The 23505-nt window shown below is 41.9% G+C and overlaps 1 protein-coding gene across 4 annotated transcripts in view; it reads left to right on the top strand.

Annotated features, from left to right (window-relative positions):
- ELK3 (ETS transcription factor ELK3) overlaps positions 1-23505 on the top strand; it is a 75145-nt gene that overhangs the window by 45640 nt on the left and 6000 nt on the right. For all 4 annotated transcript variants that reach the window (XM_067469132.1, XM_060777281.2, XM_060777283.2 and 1 more), the window contains one exon: positions 11428-11550. In XM_067469132.1, coding sequence (XP_067325233.1) covers positions 11428-11550 — 123 coding nt within the window. The remainder of the gene's footprint in view (positions 1-11427; positions 11551-23505) is intronic.

Genomic DNA, 23505 nt, shown 5'->3' on the forward strand with positions numbered 1-23505 from the left:
CCTCCAAGTTTTGCACAATCATAAACTATCAGACTACGGTACATAACAATAAAAATTAAGAACATCGTTATCACAAATAAAACAAATAGCCTCAACAGCAAAAACGTTACAGAAGGCATCAATAAAAATCTGTTAAGTGAGCAATACTGCGAAGCATAGTCACATCCAAACCATAGATAATAATAAGGGTTTAGCCTAAATGAGTTTTAAATCTGCTTGGAAAGGATATTCTAAAGAGGGGCACCATTAGCCTTGCTTACCTGAAAAACTCTCAAGGCATTCCCTGCCTGATCAGAATAAAACAGTTTTCCCCAACTTGATACTTTCCAGTGTGTTGGTCTATTATTCTAATATACTCCAGTGAATGAAAGGCCAGTTTATTAGAGTTATATTCCAGATCATCTAGAGGATGTGGAAAGTTGGAGTAAAGTAACTACAGTAGCCAGAAGGATTGTAAACCAAATAAACCCAGATAGCCCTTAGTGTAAACTTATTGAAAGTAGTTTGAGCTTATTCAGAAGGCTGAACAAATAAATAAGTCATACACTGAAGAATGCTTGACTACTTTTTCTGGTACTATATGTACTTATAAAAGGTTACCTTTTATTAGCTTATAGAGCAGATCACATAAATAGTTTTAAAGGAAGGATTTGTAAACCTATTTCCGTTTCAAAGATTTTGGAGGATCAAAACGTAACGGTGCTCCATGCAGTCGGTGTTTCTCAACCTGTAGGTCCCCAGATGTTTTGGCCTTCAACTCCCAGAAATCCTAACAGCTGGCAAACTGGCTGGGATTTCTGAGAGGAGCCAAAATACCTGGAGACCCACAGGTTGAGAACCACTGACCTTGGAAGTGTCCATGGATGATGCCGGCTCTTCAGCTTAGAAATGGAGATGAGCACCACCACCCCGAGTCAGACACGACTAGACTCAATGTCAAGGTGAAACCTTTACCTTTAGAGTTAGTAGTGCTAGATTAAGAAATCATGAAGTTAGACTTCATTACTAAAGAAATCATCATTATATCATCATCAACAAAGAATTATAGAATTCGAAGAGACCTCAAGGGCCACCCAGCCACAATTTCTGAGGATCTCAGGGGCAGCGTATGATATAATTAATATAAACAGTTCAAAATAGTAAGAAGAATTGAAACCAACTACTGTAAATCATATTAAACATTTTGACAAGTTTAACCAAGACTATTTAAAACAACTTAAAGCCAAACAGGTGTCATTATTTGGATGTAAACAAGGAAGATCCCAAGGGCCTTAGTAACAATCTGTGTTTTCATTTGGTATTGGAATGACATCAGTGTTGGCACCAATCAGGCTTCTAAAAGGGGGGTATTGTATGTACATGGTGCCACAACACAGAACACTCTTCCACAGGGTGTTGCCCCCACTTGTGGGTCACATCATTTCTCAGGACTCTTCCACACAGCCATTATTTCCCAGGATCCGATCCCAGATTATTTGCTTTAAACTGAATTATATGAGTCTCCACTGCCAGAAAACCTGGGATAAGCAGTTAACCTGGGGTCAGATCCTGGGATATAGGGACAGTATGGAAGGGTCCTCAGGCAGGTATATACAGGCATAAATTGACTATAGTTTAGAACTATATTCTAAAAGCTTACTAGCAACATTTGGTTTAGTGCTTGTCGCCTGTGCTAATTTGTGTTCATATAGTCCAAATTATGTGATAAAAAGAATGGAATGAAAGTATATTACACACAATCGAAAAGTTGCTGTTGCAAAACAATATACATTCAACTGAGTTCAATGGTGCTTACTTCCTGATATATTCCCGTAGGATTGCAGCCTCTGTCTTTTACAGATGCTCTATTAAAACTATTTATCATGCCTTATTCAAGTGATTCCCTCTGGATCAAAGGAGTTAGTTCTAATATCATAGATCAAGATCTTCTGGGATGGTCTGGGGTTATACCACAAGCATAGAGAGGAATGATGCTTAATTAATACCTTGCCACAGCAAATGAGTCACTATGTTTGGATATCTGCTAGCATCTTAAAAACGTAATTTCAAATGACTGCAGCACCTTAGATCATATTCACATAGGGTTGCAGCCAACTGTAAAACATCATAGATAATATGAAGTTGTAAAAGTTCTTAGATAGTATGAAGTCATAAAATGTCATATAGTACTGACTGGCGCCTTGGTGCATCTAACTTATCTCTATCTAACTCACTCTTTTGATCATTGAGGAGCTTGGAATTCTCAGCTTCTTTCACAGAACAAGTAATCCTCCTCTAAATCCATGTTTTTTCATGCTGCTCACCACTGGCTTGACCATGTAGTGCTTGGGGACACTGGAGGATGTCTTGGAAGTAGGCATAGGGACAGAGCCATATGTATGGTGACATCCCATAGGATGTCTTCCCTGTCACAGCATGATAGAGTCTATTAGAGTTGGAAGGGGCCATCAGGGCCATCTGCCACTGTTGACACATACTGTCTAGGTCTTCGCATTTTCAGTAGAAATGGATAAACTATTCCCTGGAGTGTGACGGAGGCTCCTTCTTTGGAGGCTTTTAAACAGAGGCTGGATGGCCATCTGTTGGGAGTGCTTTGAATGCGATTTCCCTGCTTCTTGGCAGGGGGTTGGACTGGATGGCCCACAAGGTCTCTTCCAACTCTAAATATTGACAAGCTGGAATGTGTCCAAAGGAGAGTGATTAAAATGATTAAGGATCTGGAGAACAAGCCCTATGAGGAGCGGCTTAAAAAGCTGGGTATGTTTAGTCTGAAGAAGAGAAGGCTGAGAGGAGATACAATAGCCATGTATAAATATATGAGAGGAAGTCATAGGGAGGAAGGAGCAAGCTTGTTTTCTGATGCCCTGGAGTCTAGGACGCGGAACAATGGCTTCAAACTACAAGAAAGGAGATTCCATCTGAACATAAGGACGAACTTCCTGACTGTGAGAGCAGCTCAGCAGTGGAACTCTCTGCCCCAGAGTGTGGTGGAAGCTCCTTCTTTGGAGGCTTTTAAACAGAGGCTGGATAGTCATCTGTTGGGGGTGCTTTGAATGCGATTTCCCTGCTTCTTGGCAGGGGGTTGGACTGGATGGCCCACAAGGTCTCTTCCAACTCTATGATTCTATGATTCGTCGATCTTCAGACTATGACTCGCTAAATGTGATTCCCCAAACCTAAAACAAGTCCTGAGATCTCTCTTTACGTTGTACAGAGAGACGCAAGCAAAGCGTCTGGATAGCACATGAAAATCTCTCTCTTTTTTTTTGAAGTACTCCTCCTATCGGTGGCAGTGACAGCTAGTTTCTGGCTTGTCATGATATCCAAGTGTCCCAGTATGGAAATTAACACAGAAAGAGGCTGTGGTGTAGTTAAATTGCTTTGAAGTGGTAAGTTCAGACATAACAGAGGCGAAGAGTTACCAAATTATTATTATTATTATTATTATTACTAAACATTTTCATTTTTTTTTCACACAAACACAAAGAAGTGGAAAAGTGAAGTGGAAAAGAAAAGGAAAAAAGAAAAAATATATATAAAGGAGGGGATGGGAATAATGGAGTTATTGTTAGTAATTTAAATCTTTGCCAATATCTAATATCTAAGCGTTACCAATTTTAAACTGACCCCAATAGCAGAGATTACAAACGACAGTTTCAATTACAGCAGTTTGTCAACTCATGTTGTGAATACATTTGCTTTCTAATTGCCTTTAAAAGAAAATATAAACCAGGTCAGGCTATTTTTAAAAAATCTTAACTAGTTGGCAACTGTCAAAACAGTGTAGACTGCTAGAAGATTAATTACATTTTTTGTGTGTTGCTGACACTGTGGCCTTTCTCAAACAAAATATGAAATGACATGTTTAGGTCAAGTTGTTTTCTTTAATCACTAAGTATTTTCTAGTGTTCCAAATAAGAAAAGTTGACTTCTTAAGGGTAGACTGAGTGTATATACAGCTGTCTTTTTCTGTTGGTTTAAGCATTAAAGGTAAAGATTTCCCCTTGAAATTAAGTCTAGTCGAGTCTGACTCTAGGGTGTGGTGCTCATCTCCATTTCTAAGCTGAAGAGCTGGCATTGTCTGCAGACATCTCCTAGGTCCGTGGTTCCCAACCTTTTTTGATCAGGAACCACTTTGACAAGAGACAACTTGACCAGGGACTATTTGAACAGGGACCACTTTCCAACATTAGTACCCAAAGGATTATGAATCCATTTTTGGGGTGCTGATTCAGAACATTGTATTAGCTAGACCACAACCATTGTAGTTTCTGATACAGAACATGTGTTGTGGTCAGCAACAGGGAAAGGGTGGCAGGCATCTCAAAAAGAGTGGAAATGAAATAAATAAAAGAAAGAAAGAAAGAAAGGAGGAGGAGGCTTGCGGACCAGAATTTTGTTCTCGCGGCCCACTGGGGGTCCATGGCCCACAGGTTAAGAACCACTGTCCTAGGTCATGTGGCCGGCATGACTGCATGGTGCACCGTTACCTTCCCGCCAAAGTGGTACCTATTTATCTCACATTTGCATGTTTTAGAACTTCTAGGTTGTCAGAAGCTGGGACTAACAAAGGGAATCCACCCCGTCCCACAGATTCGAACCGCTGACCTTCTGGTCAGCAAGTTCTGCAGCTTAGTGGTTTAAGCATTCAGTGGCTTTAATTTGGGAACTTCTGTCATGAATCCCAAGCAATTCTACTTGTACTAACTATGGCAACTGGCTAGTACACTAGAAAACTACTGCATATTGGGTTTGCTTTTTGGTGGTGAGAAAAATTTAACAGAGAGCTTCAGCCAAATAGGTTTAATATAATAACATGAATATGCATTTTTAGAATACTGTTGAATCAAAGAATCATAGTTCCAGGCTTGGAAGGGACAAGGGCCATCCAGTCCAACATCTTGCTATGCAGAAATAAATTATTAAACAATTCTTGAAAAATGGCCATCCAATCTGTGTTTAAAAACTTTCAAAGGAGAGTCCACTATTTTCCAAAGCAGTCAATTCTAGTGTTAAGTATCTGTTACTGTCAGGAAACTTGTAATGTTACAAGAAAAGCTGGAAACTCTTTTATTGTTATTTTAATCCATTGATTCCTGTTAGTATTTGGAGAAGCCAAAAACATGCTGAGTCCATCTTCCTCATTGCATCCCTTCCGATATTTACAGATGATTCATCTAGTATGTAATCTCCTCTTTGCCAAGTTAAACATAACCCCTGCTCCCTAAGGTGTTCCATTTAGGGTTTGGTTTACATGCCTTTGATGATCTTGGTTGCTGTCCTCTGGACATGATTCAGCTTGTCAATATCTTTCTTAAACTGCTCTGCCCAGAAATGGAGACAGTGTGGCCCAGGTAAGGTCTGATGTCATAAGGAAGAGGGAGCAGGCTTGTTTTCTCCTGCCCTGGAAACTAGTCGGAGCAATGGGTTCAAATTGCAGGCAAGGACCTTCCATCTGAATATTAGAAAGAGCTTCCTGACTGTAAGAGTTGTTCAATAATGAAATTCTCTGCCTTGAAGTCTGGTGGAAGCTCCTTCCTTGGAGGTGGCTTCTTCTTCTTCTTCTTCTTCTTCTTCTTATTATTATTATTATTATTATTATTAGAAATACAACAAGATGAGTCCACAGCAGACAAGATCACTCTGCTGGCTGTTATATTTGACCACACATCGGACACTTCCCAAGTATCTAGGACTGTGTGTGTGATGTATCGGCAAATAATGTGTGCGGATCCCAGTAAGATGGCCTTCTGCAGCTGACAGATGGTAATTTTGTCAGCGCCGATTGTGTTTAAGTGCAGGCCAAGGTCTTTAGGCACTGGGACCACCTTTACTGGCTTGTGCCAGAGTGTTTGCAGTTCAGTCTTTAATCCTCATATCGTGTCAGCTTTTCCAGTTGTTTCTCTTCAATCCTGTCAACTGGGATTGCGACATCGACGATCCATACTTTGTTTTTTAACACAATCTTGAGATCAGGAGTATTGTGCTCCAAAACTCTGTCTGTCTGAATTCGGAAGTCCAAGAGGAGTTTGATGTGTTCATTTTCTGTAACTTTTTCCGGTTTGTGATTCCACAAAGGCTGGATGGCTATCTGTCAGGGGTACTTTGACTGTGCTTTTCCTGCCTGGCAAAGGTTTGGACTAGATGGCCCATGTGGTCTCTTCCAACGCTATTATTTTATGATTCTATGACCAAAGCAGAACCGACTGCTTTGTGCTGGTCAGTGACTGTATTAAAGTGTTGTTGTTGTTGTTGTTGTTGTTGTTGATCATGATTCTATGACCAAAGCAGAACAGAATGACATTACTACCTCCATTGAACTGAACATTCTGCTTGTGCAGCCTACAAATGCATTTGCTTTTTGGTTGATGCATCACGTTGTTGACTCATGATTAGCTTGGAGTCTTAAGATCCCTAGATCCTTTTTACATCTACTGCTTCCAAGCCAGATGCTGCTTATCCTATATTTGTGCAATATTCTTAAATCTTTTTGATCCTATGCATATTTATTATGTATAATTCTTAGCTAGATTTCATGTGAATTAATTTGTAGATGATGCATAGAATTGTATAATTTTCCATGCAATTGGATTGTGTCTGCACTACATAATTATAACAGTTTTGTTTACTTTTCACTCTCATGGCTCTGCCCTTTGAAATCCAAGTAGTTTGGTGCGCCATTTAGATTGCTTTGCTAAAGAATTCTAGTGTAGTTTCTTGAGCTACAATACTTGAGCTCTCTTGTAGTAAAGTCTAAGTTCTTCACCAAACTGTAAATATTATGTTTCTATAGAATGGAATCATCTCATTTAAAAGTGATATCATTATCCCAATGAACAAAACTGCTACAACTCTTCATTGCAGCTATTCTTGTTGATGGGAGGGGGGAGGTCCCATCATCCAGCATTGATGTGGGATGGCTGACTGGCTTTTATGGGAGATTTTCAGGTCATTTGTGGTCAAGGCAATAGTGCCTGGATTGCAAATGGAACTACAAAGCAGTTATGGTGTCCTAAGTCTTAACTGTGAATGGAGGGACTAGGCAAACCCGTTTGCTGCCAGTCAATGCTGTGAAAGGGAGAGGGAAGATCTATGGGGGAGAAAGGATAACGAAATTGAAGCTTGTCTCTGAAAAAAAGGCATGAAGGAGAATAATGGCATAGAGAAAGATCAGCCAGTCAAGTGAAAAACTTTAATAGTTCTGGAACATGGCCGTACAGCCTGGAAAACTCACAGCAACCCAGTGATTCCGGTCATGAAAGCCATCAACAACTTTAATAGTGTTTTGTGAATGATTCATAGTTCAGAGGTTAATTAGTTATACTGTGTATTAATAAACTTCTACTTTTTACTATTTTTATTACAAGTGTGTCAGTTGAGAGTCTTGTTATGGTTATCACAGCGAACACACAACACAACACATCTACTGGTCCACATAGGGATCACCTTGAGGATCCAGAGAAGATCTTGAGGGGGAAAGGGAAAGCAGCCCAAAATTTTGGAACTGTAGGGCGATCACTCACAGCAACTTAGACATCATAATTAACAGAATTCTAGCCATTATATTTCTTTGGGGAACCCAGTTATGCATCAATTGTTGATTTTCAACTTGAGGACTGGAGGGTGGAAAAATCACAAAGATGCAGAAGATTGACATGTACAACCAGAGAAGTAGCTGGAAGTGATGGATGGAGCAGAACTAAATGCTACATGGGTCAATTTTTGTTTGACCACTTGTCCTTTCCATACCATATTTTCAACTGCTGCTACTTAGATAGTTTCTGATTCTATCCATCTAAGGATAGCATCAAATTATAAATGAATGATCGTTCATGACAGAGTAGGTTCTGGGTCACACTTGGCAGCAGCAGCTGACTCTGGGTGAAATGGCAATTTTATGGCTTTAACATGGTCAGTTCCACAAATTAACATACAAACTAATTCCACCTTAATTTTCTGATATACTGAGCCAGTACCGGTTTTGTGTGGCAAATACATTAGTTACACATAACCTTAATGTAAATTCAAGCAACTATCTATGAAGCTTTTAGCAAAAGTTGTACACACCCTCTGTTTTTCATTTAATTCCATTTGAATAAACCGGAACCATCATGTGGGCATGCTGGTTGGGTAACTGTAAAAACCAAAGTCTAAAAAAGTAATTTTTGTGGCCATGGGAGGATAAGCGCTTGTCAGCACGACACATGTGGGTGTATTGAGACATTTCCTACACAGAATAAATGTTAAATCTCATCAGGGGTTCCAACTATGTCAGAAGTAATCTGGGAACTGTATAGCTACCTGGAAAGAAAGTAAGTATGTGTTTGTAGCACCTCTTAGACATATGAGAGGAAGGATTTGGAATTTCAGCACTCCGGTGAAGATGAGGGAGATTGAAAAAGCACATTTTCTTCAAGTGTGCCAGATTCATAGACTCATAGAATCATTAAGTTGGAAGAGACCTTGTGGCCCATTCAGTCCAACCCCCTGCCAAGAAGCAGGAAAATCGCATTCAAAGCACCCCCAACAGATGGCCATCCAGCCTCTGCTTAAAAGCCTACAAAGAAGGAGCCTCCACCACACTTTGGGGCAGAGAGTTCCACTGCTGAACGGCTCTCACATTCAGTAAGTTCTTCCTCATGTTCAGGTGGAATCTTCTTTCCTGTAGTTTTAAATCAACCACTCTTATAAACAGATGGACATGATTGAACTGAAATAAATTATTATTTAAAGAAAATTTTTCATTAGGAAAAAGCTCTGGATTTCCATATGGAGAATTAATGTTGTGTTAAACACTGTAAATTTGCACACATTTGCTTTCCTAGGGAAGTATGAAACTCATCCTTGTCCTATGACATTCTTCCTCTATGGATTAGAACACATAACAATCAGTCTAGAGTTCTAGTCCAGCTACTTCTGCTTGGCTTAAAAATATCTATGCTCAAATTCCATATAAAACAAAAGGATTCAGATACCTAGTTTATTAGGGTGGCTAGAGCTATGTTCTTCTTTTGCCAAAAACACAGAATAGAAAAGTTAACACTGAGTAATGATCAACTTGCTTTGCAATACTAAAAAAGGAAGTATAGTTATTTTGGGTACAAAGCCTGAGAGTTTGCAGTTTTTTTAAATGACCTGACAATTGTTTTCTGAGCTATGGGTTGCTTGGATGAGAAATCTCAGCTTTATTCATGAGTCATGCTATTGAAAATAGCAACCAGTGAGCACAGAAAAAATCACCCAGGCCCAGTTTGGAAGATTGTGATCCAAAATTCATTACCTGGATACCTGCATAATTGAAGGTCAGTATGAGGTCAGTATGATCATCGGGCCAAATGTGACCTTCCAACCCAATCTTAACCTATCCAAACCAATATACCCAATATGAATCCCCACTCCACCCCTGTCTAAAGGAGAAGGGCTGGGAAAAGCAAGTGAACCATGGAAGTTCAACTGATTTTGCTCCTACTTTTGTATTTGGCATGGGATTTGAGACTACTCCAGAGGCAGAATCCCTGTAGTTATTGTTCTCCACTGAAAACAAAGGGAAGGAGAAGTTGGTCTTTCTGAATAGCCTGGTGCGAGGCGACCATGGCAACAGGAAGTTGCTGTAGCTCGTGGGTGGAACATATTCATCTTTAGGGTCTGTTGAGCTGACGACATTTGCCGACAACCATGGAAAGAGTTTTTTTAAAAAATGCAATTTGAGCTGACTACATCTCTCTCATTGTCCTCCCCTGCACTTTTTGGCCAACGAAGATCTCCACTGCTGTGTGGTTTGGGACTTTGCTCTTTGGGTGTGCATATGTTTAGGCCTAAGATGTAGAGGGACTGAACTCGCTTCTCATTCTTCCACTCTATGCACTACTTTGATGTGAACAGAAGGTGGGTGCAGGGATTCCTGAATGTAGAGCCATTGATGTGTGAGCACATGCACTAGTCACTCACATACATAATACACTCACTCACCAACATCCAGAGCATGCCTTTCTCTGTTCTAAAATTGCAGCTACTTTATTTATTTATTTTTTTATTTGCAGCATTTATATTCTGCCCTTCTCACCCTGAAGGGGACTCAGGGCAAATCACAGAACACATACACAGTAAACATGCAGTGCTATTAAACGGACAGGACAGACAACAGATAGAGGTATTATGTTGGTATTTTTCTCAACTTCAGCGTCCTGGAGGTTGTGTTCTATTCTGGCCACATGGAGGTGTTGTCATGTCATCCTCTATGAAAAAGAGCCCTTGATTACAGACTTCCTCCTTCCTTTGATCACCGGAATTTTCTGATATTTCCTTTATGGTGCTGTAAAATACCTCTCCGCTTAAGTGGCACCTAATTTCTCTACTCACAGTTCACAGCTGTCTTCAAACTGCTTAGGTAGACAGTAAGTTGGGCCAAAGGTTGGGTGCTCACCCTGACCCGGGTTTCGAACTACCAACCTTTTAATTGGTAAGATCTATTGCTGCTGGTGTTTAACCAGCTGTGTTAAAGCCTGGACCCTTCTGTTGCCACTATCCATCACTGGCTAAGTGTCCTAGCCAACCCACCTTCCTTCCTCTTGCTCTCTCCATTTCAATTCTGTACATACTAGCAGTTCGAGAGCCTGCCATTCTGCACAACACATTAATGACTGTGTAGAAGAGAGAGGCAGCTCTCTCTTCTCTTCCTCCTCTCTCTCTACCTCATCACTTTTCTGTGTGAGGCGGAGCCCAACAGGTCTTGAGAGGGCAAAAGGAGGAGAGTTGAAAGCTCAAGGGGCAGAGGTGTCACCCTTGGGACTGGTGGCCACGAAGTAGAAAAGTAAATGGAAAACAGTCTGGATGCCAATCTTCCTAGCCAATTCTCTTTCTGGTTGCACCTGAGTTGCACAGTCATATGAAGCAGGATGCACTGCCATCTGCCTTTTCACTACACCTTCCTTCTTTCTCTTCTTTTTCACATTCTGGGGTTTTCCACCCCTTTATCAAGGGCTGACAAAAACAAATAGGAGGGGTTTATTTGAAGGGAAACAATTGGGGGCAAAATGCATGTTTGTGGTATTTTATGAACCCACGCCCCGATCTTGCTTTTCTATTTCTGTAAGAGCTCATAAAATTTCTTCAAGCCTTCGTGGATCCCTTGTGAAGACATCATGGCCACAGGTCAAGAACCACTGTTCTATAATGCTTCTCATTCTTCCACTTGCATAAGAAAAGCAACCTGCTTAGATTAATTTCATTTTCCTCCTCTGAAGTAGTCAGGTAAATTCTGAAGTTTTGTGAAAGGAAGCCTCTTTTCAACACACTCCCAAGAAAGCTAAAAATATTTTGAGAAGTAAAAAACCTTATATCATTTCACATTGCAATGTGCATCAAGAAATGACTAAGTGGAAGAATGATGAATGATGCAACATCTATTTGGTTTCTTCTTTCTTGCAGACCCCCAATGGATTGCTGTTGACCCCAAGTCCGCTGCTTTCTAGCATTCACTTCTGGAGCAGCCTGAGTCCTGTTGCTCCTTTGAGTCCTGCCAGGCTGCAAGGACCCAACACCTTGTTCCAGGTAGGTTGGTCCAATGATGGCTATATGTCTCCAAGCTTGATGTCTCTGGGCAGGTAACCACATAAGCTAATGAAAATTTTCAGGATGGTGTCAACCAATATGTACAAAAAACCAGCTGCATTGCATGAAATGAATGAAATAATGAATAAATGAAATACCTCAACTTTTCCTGGTGAACAAGAACTTCAAGACAAATTAGTTTCCAAAAGATAGGACTTGGACATAGGAACAAAGGAAGTTGCCTTGTACTAACGTATGCCATGGATTCTCATCTAGCCCAGGATTTTCAACTCTTGACTGGTGAGGATTGTATTGTTTTTTAAGCAAGATTCTTTTCTAGCCATTTCCAGAGATCCCTGATATTGCCTAGAGATCTCCCAGCCAAGTACTGGCCAGAGCTGACTCTCTTAGCTTCTGAAAACAGAGCACATTGGTGTGCTCCAGGTTGTATGGTGCTACTTCTTGATTTTCTAGAGGGAAATAATCCCTGTCATCACTGCACCAGGTAGCATTGCTCAATCATTAATTCATTAACTACTGCTTAATCAATATAGTACACATATAGTTAACAAATTATCTTAATGGTGAAGCTTCTTTTTAGATGTGTCCAGCCCTCCTTCCTTTGTCTAGCTGGAAAGTTTTTAGAAGTACAATGTGTTACGGTGAGTTGTAAAAGGATCAGCACCAAGTATATGTGTGTGTTAAAGAAAACCTTATACTGTTAATTATCATGTGCAGCTGCTAATCTAGGTCAGCAAGTAGATTTGAGCCACACCTGGTGGGGTATAATTGTATATGGCTTAGAATACAGTTCAACTCTATGCTCAAAAGTATTTGCTCTGAGGAGTCTTTTACTCACAGCGTTTTGCTCAACCATTTTACCCTGCTCATGTGAAGGGAGATGAAGAAGCCAAGCTCTTTGTGTTCTGTATTTCTTACAAGGGCTATGTAAATTTGTTGCACTGTTTATTTTGTATGTAACACTGCAAGTTTATGTTTTGACTCTGCTGACAAGAGTAAAGTTTTCTGGTTTTTTTCCTCCTGCTTTTGTTCAAAGTTATTGTGTCTTTTGCATTGGACCAGACTAAATTCCACTTAAGCGCAACACAGTGTTCCCTCGCTACTTTGCGGTTTGCTTTTTGCGGACTCGCTGTTTCACTGGTTTTTGCTTCCCAGTTTATGAATGGTTGCTGTTGCCCAGAGCAGCATTCTTATCCCACCTCCTGGCAACAGTGGAGTGTGGAAGGGGGTTTCACCCTCCTCCTTGGGAAAGAGGCAGCCAATCAAGAGAGATTTCAAAGTAAAGCAGAGATAGCTAGCAAAAAAAAGGTGCGCTGTGCCTTTAAATCTCTCCTCACTTCTGCCTCACCCTCAGAATGCAATATACATATATAGCGTCCCTACTTCCAGATTTTCACTTTTCGCAGGTCGTCCTGGAATGTAACACACGTGATAAGTGAGGGAACACTGTATCCCATTGGGAAGATGGTTAAAAAAAAAGACTGGCAGAACTTGGATTTTCGTTATCAGGTTGTGGTAGTGTGCCTGTTGTAAATGAAGCAATAAATATTGAACTGGAAAAGAACAGGATTTTATGCTAACTGAGCCAATTGTAGCTGCTTGTGCTTGGCACATCATTCAGAAAGGCAGTCTAAGCAGCAGTGCCCCTCTTGGAGAGCATGTGAACAACTAAGTGAAGTCCTCCATGACGCACTTCATCTAGCACCTTAGAGCCATTGACAAGCTATTGCACTTTAATCAATTATACCATTGTGTATGCTGATATAATTATCTATCTGCACTTTAAGAACTTTAGTGAACTCTTCTGACAGTGTTTAACAACTATCATTCATGTCACTACCCATTCCCTGGCATTTGTTAATCTTGCTGCTAACTGTTTATAGTGGAGAGAGGGAACAGAGTAGCTCAGAAAGACCCGCTTATAATATAGCAGGAGCGAGAAATGAATGTAAAGCAAGACTATGGCAATCTGAAGTTGTAACATACCAAACAGCCAATAATGGTTCATGGGATAATACTTTGGCTGCTGAATGCGTCATGGAGGAGGGAGAGGCTTCCGTTAACCGGGGAGCCCCCATAGAAGTCGTGGTGGGGAGGGGGAGATACGGGAAAAGGAGACCTTTAATTCGGCCTAGGGACTGTGGAACAACATTAGTAATTCCAAATCGGTCTCCTGATATGGTAAGTTGGTGTAACCAGGATGGCGGTCCCTCCGGATTGAAAGTGATGCTGTTGAACGCCAGATCTGTCAATGGTAAAACAACTTTCATCCAGGACTTAATCCTGGATGAACGGGCAGATCTGGCGTGCATCACAGAGACCTGGTTGGACGAAGCGGGAGGTGTAAACTTGACCCAGCTTTGCCCGCCAGGTTTCTCTGTGCAGCACCAACCGAGATCCGGAGGGCGGGGAGGCGGGGTTGCGGTGGTCTATAGAGATTCCATTCTTCTGACCAGGGCCCCCATCCCGCAGTCAACAAATTTTGAATGCGTCCACCTGAGGGTGGGTGACTGGGACAGATTAGGGATTCTGCTAGTGTACCGCCCACCTCGCTGCACTACAGTCTCCCTGCCTGAGCTAGCGGGGGTGGTCTCGGACCTGGCATTGGAGTCCCAACGGCTGCTTGTGCTGGGGGACTTCAATGTCCATGCCGAGGCTGCCTTAACGGGAGCGGCTCAGGACCTCATGTCTACCATGGCGACCATGGGGTTGTCCCAGCAGGTATCTGGCCCCACCCACAGTGCTGGACATACATTGGACTTAGTTTTCTATCAGGGATGGGAGGAAGGTGGCGGTGTTGAGGAGTTATCCATCTCTCCGTTGCCATGGACCGACCACCACCTGGTCAGCTTTAGACTCACTGCACCCCCTAACCTCCGCAGAGGTGGAGGACCCATTAAGCTGGTCCGCCCCAGGAGGCTTATGGATCCGGATGGATTCCTGACGGCTCTTGGGGAATTTCCCGTCACCTCGGTAGGTGATCCTGTTGATGCCCTGGTCGCTCTCTGGAATGGTGAGATGACTAGGGCAATAGACACGATCGCTCCAGAACGTCCCCTGAGGATGTAACACGAGCATCTGCTTGTCCAGTTTTGATGGATTCATTTCAATTGGTTCAATCCGAGGATGTGGACAAGGTGCTTGGAGGAATGAGAGCTACCACATGCATCCTAGACCCCTGCCCATCCTGGCTTCTGAAGGAGGCCAGAGGGGGATTGGCCGAGTGGGTGAAAGTGGTGTTTAATGCCTCCCTTCGGGAAGGCAAAATTCCAGCCAGCTTAAAGCAAGCTGTGATAAAACCGCTGTTGAAAAAATCATCACTGGACCCCACTCAATTCGTCAACTATCGGCCTGTTTCCAATCTCCCCTTTTTGGGCAAAGTCATGGAACGTGTGGTGGCCTCACAACTCCAGGTATTCTTGGTAGACACGGATTATCTGGACCCGGCACAGTCTGGCTTTAGACCGGGGCATGGTACCGAGACAGCCTTGGTCGCCTTAGTGGATGATCTGTGTCGGGAGCTCGACAGGGGGAGTGTGTCCCTGTTGGTGCTGCTTGACCTCTCAGCGGCCTTCGATACCGTCGACCACGGTATCCTTCTGGGACGCCTCGCGGGGATGGGTCTTGGAGGTACTGTTCTGCAGTGGCTCCGCTCATTCCTCGAGGGTCGGTCTCAGAAGGTGTTACTGGGAGACTCCTGTTCAACCCCACAACCTTTGTCTTGTGGAGTTCCTCAGGGTTCAATACTGTCTCCCATGTTGTTTAACATCTACATGAAGCCGCTGGGCGAGATCATCCGGAGTTTCGGAGTGCGATGTCATCTGTACGCAGATGATGTCCAACTCTGTCACTCCTTCCCACCTGCTACTAAGGAGGCTGTTGAGGTCCTGAACCGGTGCTTGGCCGCTGTGACGGTCTGGATGGGGGCGAACAAATTGAAATTGAATCCAGACAAGACAGAGGTACTCCTGGTTAGTCGCAAGGCCGAACAGGGTATAGGGTTACAGCCTGTGTTAGACGGGGTCACACTCCCCTGAAGACGCAGGTTCGCAGTTTGGGTGTGATCCTGGATTCATCGCTGAGCCTGGAACTCCAGGTTTCGGCGGTGACCAGGGGAGCATTCGCACAGTTAAAACTTGTGCGCCAACTGCGACCATACCTTGGGAAGTCTGACTTGGCCACGGTAGTCCACGCTCTGGTTACATCCCGTCTCGACTACTGCAACGCTCTCTACGTGGGGTTGCCTTTGAAGACGGCTCGGAAGCTCCAACTAGTCCAACGGGCGGCAGCCATGATACTAACCGGAGCGGGGCGCAGGGAGCATACAACTCCTCAGCTGTACCAGCTCCACTGGCTGCCGATTTGCTACCGGGCCCAATTCAAAGTGCTGGCGCTGGCCTTTAAAGCCCTAAACGGTTCTGGCCCAACTTATCTATCCGAACATATCTCGGCCTATCAGCCCACCAGGACCCTAAGATCTTCTGGGGAGGCCCTGCTCTCTATCCCGCCTGCTTCACAGGTGCGGCTGGCGGGAACGAGAGACAGGGCCTTTTCTGTGGTGGCCCCTCGGCTTTGGAATGCCCTCCCCATAGAGGTGAGATCAGCCCCTTCGCTGATGGTATTTCGAAAAAGGTTGAAGACATGGATGTTTAAACAAGCATTCGATTAATCTGGTGCAACGAAACTGATGAACAAGGTTTGGTTAATCACAGACGACGAAATTGGATGGCGATTACAATTAAGAGATGCATTGGATTTTATTGGTGGCCCAATAATATTGTGTATTGTGTATATGTTTTTATGCTTTTTAATGGAATATTGTTGCTTGTCGTTGTGTTGTACACCGCGTTGAGTCGCCGATTTAGGCTGAGAAACGGCGGTATATAAGCACAGTAATAAATAAATAAATAAATAAATAATAAAAGGGGAAAGCATATAACTCTGCTACACTAACTATCTCTAGGATGTTAAAAAGCATAGATCTACAAGTTTAGAAGCTAAAATGGAAATTGTAAGGAAAGTTGAGGCTGAAGAGAGAAAACAGCAATCCCTTGATGCCTTTTTAGAGTCCTTCAAATGGTCTCTGTACATTTTTGTTTAGTTATCCAATACTTACCTGGTTGGTTGTTCAGTTTCATATGTTTTCTTCTTAATATGGAATAAAAGTTTGCTGAAATATAGTGAACAGTTTGTGGTGTAGGAAACTATCCTAATTCTTTTCATGTCATTCCCCCCTCTGTACCAAACTTTATGCTAAGGAAACAATGCTCAGGAACACAACTACCTTGCTGGGGTCTCTGTACCAATAAATGGGTGTATTGTATTCTTGTTACAGCTAGTGACAGTACAAATGCCAGCATTGCCCGTGCATGACCAAACAGCACCTCTGACATTTCACCTGAAATATGAGGTCATAATGATTACACAGGAAATTTGTCTGACACACAGCTAGTAGAAAATCTGGAATAGCCAGTAGAGAAGTCAGCCTTAGTGCCCTTTCAGACAGGTCTTATATCCCAGGATCTGATCCCAGCTTTTCTGTCTTAAACTGGATTATATGAGTCAGCATTGCCAGATAATTTGGGATAAACACAAAACCTGGGATGAGATCCTGGGCTATAGGGCCTGTCTGGAAGGGCCCAAAGAGTCTTTAAAATTGTTCCAAGAACTAATGTGTCCTATATGAAACTATATTAGAAGAGTACTTGAAGGACTTTTTAAAATTGGGAAGCATTAAAAATTATGGTTGGAATTCACAATCACAATTATGAATGCATAGCTTAGAGTTACGCACTTGTGACTGGTTCGTATTCATGATCCTTACATATTTGATAGTATAGGTCAGTGATTCTCAAAGTCTTGTCTAGGTGTTTTGGACTTCAGCTCCCAGATCCTCATTTACCTTTAGCTAATGATCAGGGATTCTGGGAGCAGAAGTCTAAAACACCTGGAAAACCAGAATTTGGAAAGCAATGATGTAGAGAATACACGGGGATAATAACAGTTCCCCAATTCTGTCCAACTAAGGGCCCTTCCACATAGCCCTATAACCCAGAATATCAAGGCAGAAAATCCCACAGTATCTGCTTTGAACTGGGTTATCTGAGTCCACACTCAGATAATGTGGGATTTCCTGTTTTGATATTCTGGGATATAGGGCTGTGTGGAAGGGACCACTTTGACATGGTCCCTTTCTGGCACTTCTAACACTTTAATAGCCTAAGGACATTTGCCTCTTAGCCCAGCCCTCCGATTGTCGCATTACCCTGGCTCCACTTAGGATTCATTGCACTTAGTAATTATGAACCAAACCCAGCACTTTATTTGATCAGCCACAATAGCTTTTAATCGTTTTTTTATAATGTTGTCTGATTTTATGTTTATTGATGGTTGACATTGCTTGTTATTTGATCCTTATTGATGTTGGACATTGCTTATTATTTGATGCTGTTTTGTTGGGCATGTCCCTTTGTAAGCCGCCCTGAGTCCCTTCGGGGAGATGGAGGCGGAGTGTAAAAATAAAGTTATTATTATTTATTATTATAAGTGCCCTATGATACAGCAGACTGATATTACTACCCTCTCCCATGAGCGGTCTCTGGTGCAACAAGGATCCTGCTTCTGATTTTCACGCTGGTGATCATTTATTGGAATGAATAGAAATGTGAATCCACTGCATCCCAACCAACAGAAAAACAGTTCTTTTTTCTTATAGTGGCTGCTGTCTGGTAAGTTTCAAGGGAGCGGGACACTGGTACTTAACTCCATTAATTAATTCCATAACTAAGTTGCTGGTCTAGAATGGTGGTCCATACTATCAGTATGTTCTTAGTGGTCAAAGGGACATTTCTTTCTCTCGGCTTATGCCAAAAAATAGAAAGGATTTTGAGTATAAAAGTGTTAGCACCATCACTCAGAATTTGGCCTCTGAAATCAGTTGGATGATGCAGGAAAAACTTGCTTACTAATAACAGGAAACATGGGCAGATTTATGTTAGGGAAGCACCTGGAATAAGTGGAGAAGATGTAACTGCCGTTACCATGCCACAGGACCGTGGAGTTAGAAATGAGGGGGGAAGAAAGGTATCAGTATTCTTGAATAATTGTCTGTGGATGCATAACCATGGTCAAGAACTTTGTTGCAAAATATGCAGCTCTTAAAATTAATCATTTGTAACATTCCTTTGGTATTCTGTGACTGTAAGTAATTACATGCGTTGACTTGGTAATCTCTTCTGTATTCCCATTTGAAAAATACAGAGGTGCTTATATAAGGGGTTTGGAATGAAATAATTACCCTCCAAATATGAATTTTGCCTTCCAAAGTCAAACTTTGGCGTTGTAGGGAGTAGAACATGGATAATTATAAAAATATAGTACTTTCACATTTACTGTGCTTGCCTTCCACGGAAACAACAAAACACACCAACACCAGAAGGTTAGATTACAAAAGTTTTTGAAGTGGCCAAAATGGACACATTAACCTTAGCTTTACAACAAACCAATACATAGAAACATCAAGAAGAATGGAAAGCCCTTGGTAGCTTTGCCAAGCTTGTTTTCTTGGATGCCTGAACAATATTTCTAAATGCCCATCTGAAGTTTTAAGTTACTACAATGCACAACATTGGAGGCAGAGGAAAATGTCATGGGAGGGAGAATTCACCTGTGCCCTTGAAAAAAAATGACTTATATTAGTAAGGGATTAATAAGGGTTATCTGGCAGCTGTTTACTGCTCACAGTCAGATCAGGGATATATTGCTAACATCTCTCTTTCCTTCAAAAAGTGTATACCTGAACTTGCAATCACTGTATATTGTAAGGCACTTCATCATCCAAATGTTGGTCTGATTGTTGGTCTGATTGTTTTCCCTTCTGCTGAAGATACTTAACTACAGTCGAAAAACCGTCCAGAAGAACTTTAGTGAATTTGGATAGTGTTTAATCAAAAAGGGAAGGTTTAGGGAAAATCCTTGAAAGGGAAAACCATTTCCCCAATAGACAATATATGTTTTATCAAGGTAAATATTCATATTCACAACAGAAGCATAATAGTGTCTTTGATAGCATCGCGAGTAGTGCAAAAAAGTGAGTCTACAAGACTTGTAACATACTTGCAGAAGTGTGAATTCACATACAGATGCTTACACAAAATGACATGAGAGAAAGCCAGGGAGAGAATAAGCATACAGTGTATATTGGACCCTGCAAACACGGAAGGAGATGGACACTGTCAACCCAAACCAACTTGGACTCCATCTTGGACAGCTTAGCTACTGGATCTGAGTTCTTTAAGACTTCCAGCATCCAGGTTGCTATATATCTTCACTGAGCTACAGAAGCTGTTCTTACTTACCACATGACCTTCTATGTAGTAATCCCGAGGGTCTGGTTTGCCTCAGATAAACTCTTTTATTTTTAGCATTTCATAATTTCTACTTGATCAAACACATCCAACGAAGATCAGATAGAAGCATCCATGACTTGCCTTGTAGTGAGAGTCAAGTGCATCCAGCAACTGTTAGTAGTAACTGGAAATGAAAAGGGGATCCAGATCCATCTTGTCAAGGGGCCTTATTTGACTAATAGGTAGTTCATAAAAAGGACAAGATGACAAATCTATTAGCATAGGAAAGGGGGCCTGTTGTGTGAATTGGACAAGAAGTGGCAAAGCAGCTGAACTTAAACCTGACCCAACTCAGAAAGTATTTCACTGCAAAGAAATGCTAAGAACTGTCAGTTCTTTTCTGTCCTTACAGATAAAACCTTCCTTAAACGAAGCTGTTTCGAGGGCAAAATACATATTGTAGACACATATTTGGCAGCTGGAGACTATAAAGAATCATAGAATTTGAAGGGGCTTCAGGGGCCATCGAGGTGTCTAACGGAGAAGATCCTACTATTGATTGCATTGCTGAACTGCTCTTGTCAAAAAGCTCCTTCTGATGTTCAGTCAAAATCTCCACTTTTAACTTCATATCATTGAACCTCGTCTTATGTTTTGAGGTAGCAGAGAACACTCTGGGACAGACCTTCAAGTATTTAGAGAATAATAATAATAATAATAATAATAATAATAATAATAATAATAATTCTATTTCTTACCCGCCTCTCCTCGTTGTTCGAGATATTGCAAAGGACATGCATTAAAATTCATATTTGTGTTTAAAGACTGTCTGGGTTGGCCTGCCAGAAGAGGCAGGTTTTTACTTGTGTCTTAAATTCTGACAGCTGATTAGCTGTTAGCTGTTGGAGCTCTACCTTGGGGTGGCTGATGAAGAGTTCCCCTGAATGATGGTTGCCAGTTGGGTTCTGGCTGGTTGGAGGAGACACCTCACAGAAGACCGAAAGTGTGTGGGGCGGATTGTATGGGAGAAGGCGATCTTGTAGGTAACCTGGACTGAAACCATGTAGGGCTTTAAAGGTCAAAACCATCCCATCATATACTTTGCCTGGAAACTAGTTGGCAGCCAGTAGAGTGACTTTAGGATAGGTGTGATATGCTCACTCCTAGATGTTCCTGTAACCAGTCTTGCTGCCATATTTTGAACCAGCTGGAATTTCTGAACTTGGTACGAGGGTAGCCCAATGTAAACCTTGTGAAGTCAGATCTGGCCATGCCCTTGTCACATCCAGATTGGATTACTGTAATGTGCTTTAAATAGGGCTGCCCTTGAAGACTGTTCAAAAGCTTCCGCTGGTTCAAAGATCTGCAGCCAGGCTGCTTACTGGATGCCATACAGGGAGCGAAGAACCACTTTGTTATGGCAGCTCCACCAGTGTGCTTCCAGGCGCAATTCAAGGTGCTGGTTTTAGCCTAACCTATCTATCCAACTACATCTCCCGATATGAGCCTGCTCTAGCCCTATGTTCGGCTAGAGAGACCCTACTCTTGATCCCACTCCCATCTCAGGTGCAGCTGGTGAGAACGAGAGAGCCTTCTTGATGGTGGCTCCTTATCTCTGGAACTCCCTTCCAAAGAATATCAGAATGGCTCCCTCCCTGTTATCCTTTAGAAAACAAATAAAAAATTTCCTTTGGAAGGAAAGGTTGAGATGGGTTAAGTGCAATGGTTGTGGAATCTGGCAATTAGACAGTGGTTTTTATTTTAATTCTAGATAGTTTTAATAATGTCATATCTCATATTATTGTATTTAATTCGTTGTATAGATTTTTGTATTTTGATTTTTGTATGTTTATGTGGAATGGCATCGAATTGTTGCTGTATGGTAGCCTCTTTGAGTCCCTTAACGAGGGAGAGAGGGCAGGATTTGAAACAAAGCAAATAAATAAATAAATAAATAAATAGAGAGAGAGCATTGCAGAAGTCTAACTTTGAGATTACCAGTGCGTGCACTCCAAATCTAGGAAGGGGCACAACTGGCGGATCAGCCAAAGCTGATAGTAAGCACTCCTGATCATTGCATCTACTCGGGCTGACATTTGGAGAGAAGGATACAAGAGTACTCTCAAGTTGTGAACAAAGTATTTCAGGGGGAGTGCAACCCCATCCAGAACTGACTGACACACCTCCATCCCCAGATTAGGACCCTTGTTGGCAACCCCTCTGTTTTGTCTGGATTCAGTTTCAGTTTGTTTTTCCTCCAGCCCATTACCACCTCCAGTCATTCATTCAGAGAAGACACACTTTCCTTAGCTGAAGCTGTTTTTGAAGTCATGGAGAAATATATTTAGGTGTCATAAGCATACTGATAACACTCCACCCCAATTATTTCACACCACAGTTTTCTTTTAATCAGGCTGAACAACCCAGGCTCTTTAAAGCTTTTCTCACATGTTTTATTTTCTATGCCTTTTATCATCTTTGTTGCTCTGGTCTGAACCCGCTCCAAGCTGTCTCTATCCTTTTTGAAATGAAGTGCCCAGAACTAAATACAGGTCTCTAAGTGAGGCTTGATCAGCTTAGAATATAGTGGGACTACAATAGTATTGATTTAAAAAGCAACAACATCTAAAGTGACTTGCAGATTGGGGCTGGATCTACACTGCTAAAGAATGCAGTTTCAGGATGCAGTTTATCTTCATTGAATGCGTCTACAATGTCATATAATGCAATTCGGTACAGTTAAACTGCACTCTGAAATTGCATTATATGGCAATGTAGATGGGGCTTGAGTTTGCTTGAAGTCCAGTGTAATCCTGTAAGGCAGCACCATTTTAAATAGCAGTATGGAAAATGAGTGAAACACTCATTCACGCACGTGGAATGAAGAAGGTAAAGGGAGTGAAGAGAAAACATCCTTAACAGCTTGTTTATTCCCAAGCATGATCCTCAGTCTTCCAAAAATGGAAGTCATGGGATTTAAATAGCAATGATAACTAGGGCTGGAAAGTGACAAATGAGGCTCAGTGTAATGCAATTTGCTACTTGCTTGCCTTCTCACTGAAACTCTTCATTTTCCAAAAGGGTGGAGGTTACAGGAAAATTAAACACCTTGTTTTGGCACATAAGGAGACGGATTGGGACCGGTGAAACAGTCCTTCTCAAGTTGGTATACAGGTAAAACAACTTCTGTTTCCCAGCATAAGGACAGGAGACAATCCTGCAACAGCCCTCTTACTTCACAGTGGCTTAGGTTAATTGGCAGAGCCTCTTGGGGAATATAATTAACTTGCTCTGGATTTGAAAGCTTGCAGCATAATTAGGACACTGAGAGACTTGTTTTGAGCTGCAGTTTACTCTGTAATAGAAGCCTAAACAATAGCAAGAAAACACAACTGGAGTTCAGACATCTGAAACATGTCACTGAGTTGGAGCCAGAACTCATACGCAATTATTGAGTGCTAGTGTTTACATCATATGGCTGAACTGGTTGGTTTCAAACCAGGATCTTTACAGGACAAACACAAATACACACACAGACAAAACCCATTCAGAGCAAAAAATGTGATAATACACGGGAAGTGGAAAT

This window comes from Anolis sagrei, chromosome 5 (assembly GCF_037176765.1).
Source record: "Anolis sagrei isolate rAnoSag1 chromosome 5, rAnoSag1.mat, whole genome shotgun sequence".
Taxonomy (NCBI): Eukaryota; Metazoa; Chordata; class Lepidosauria; order Squamata; family Dactyloidae; genus Anolis; species Anolis sagrei.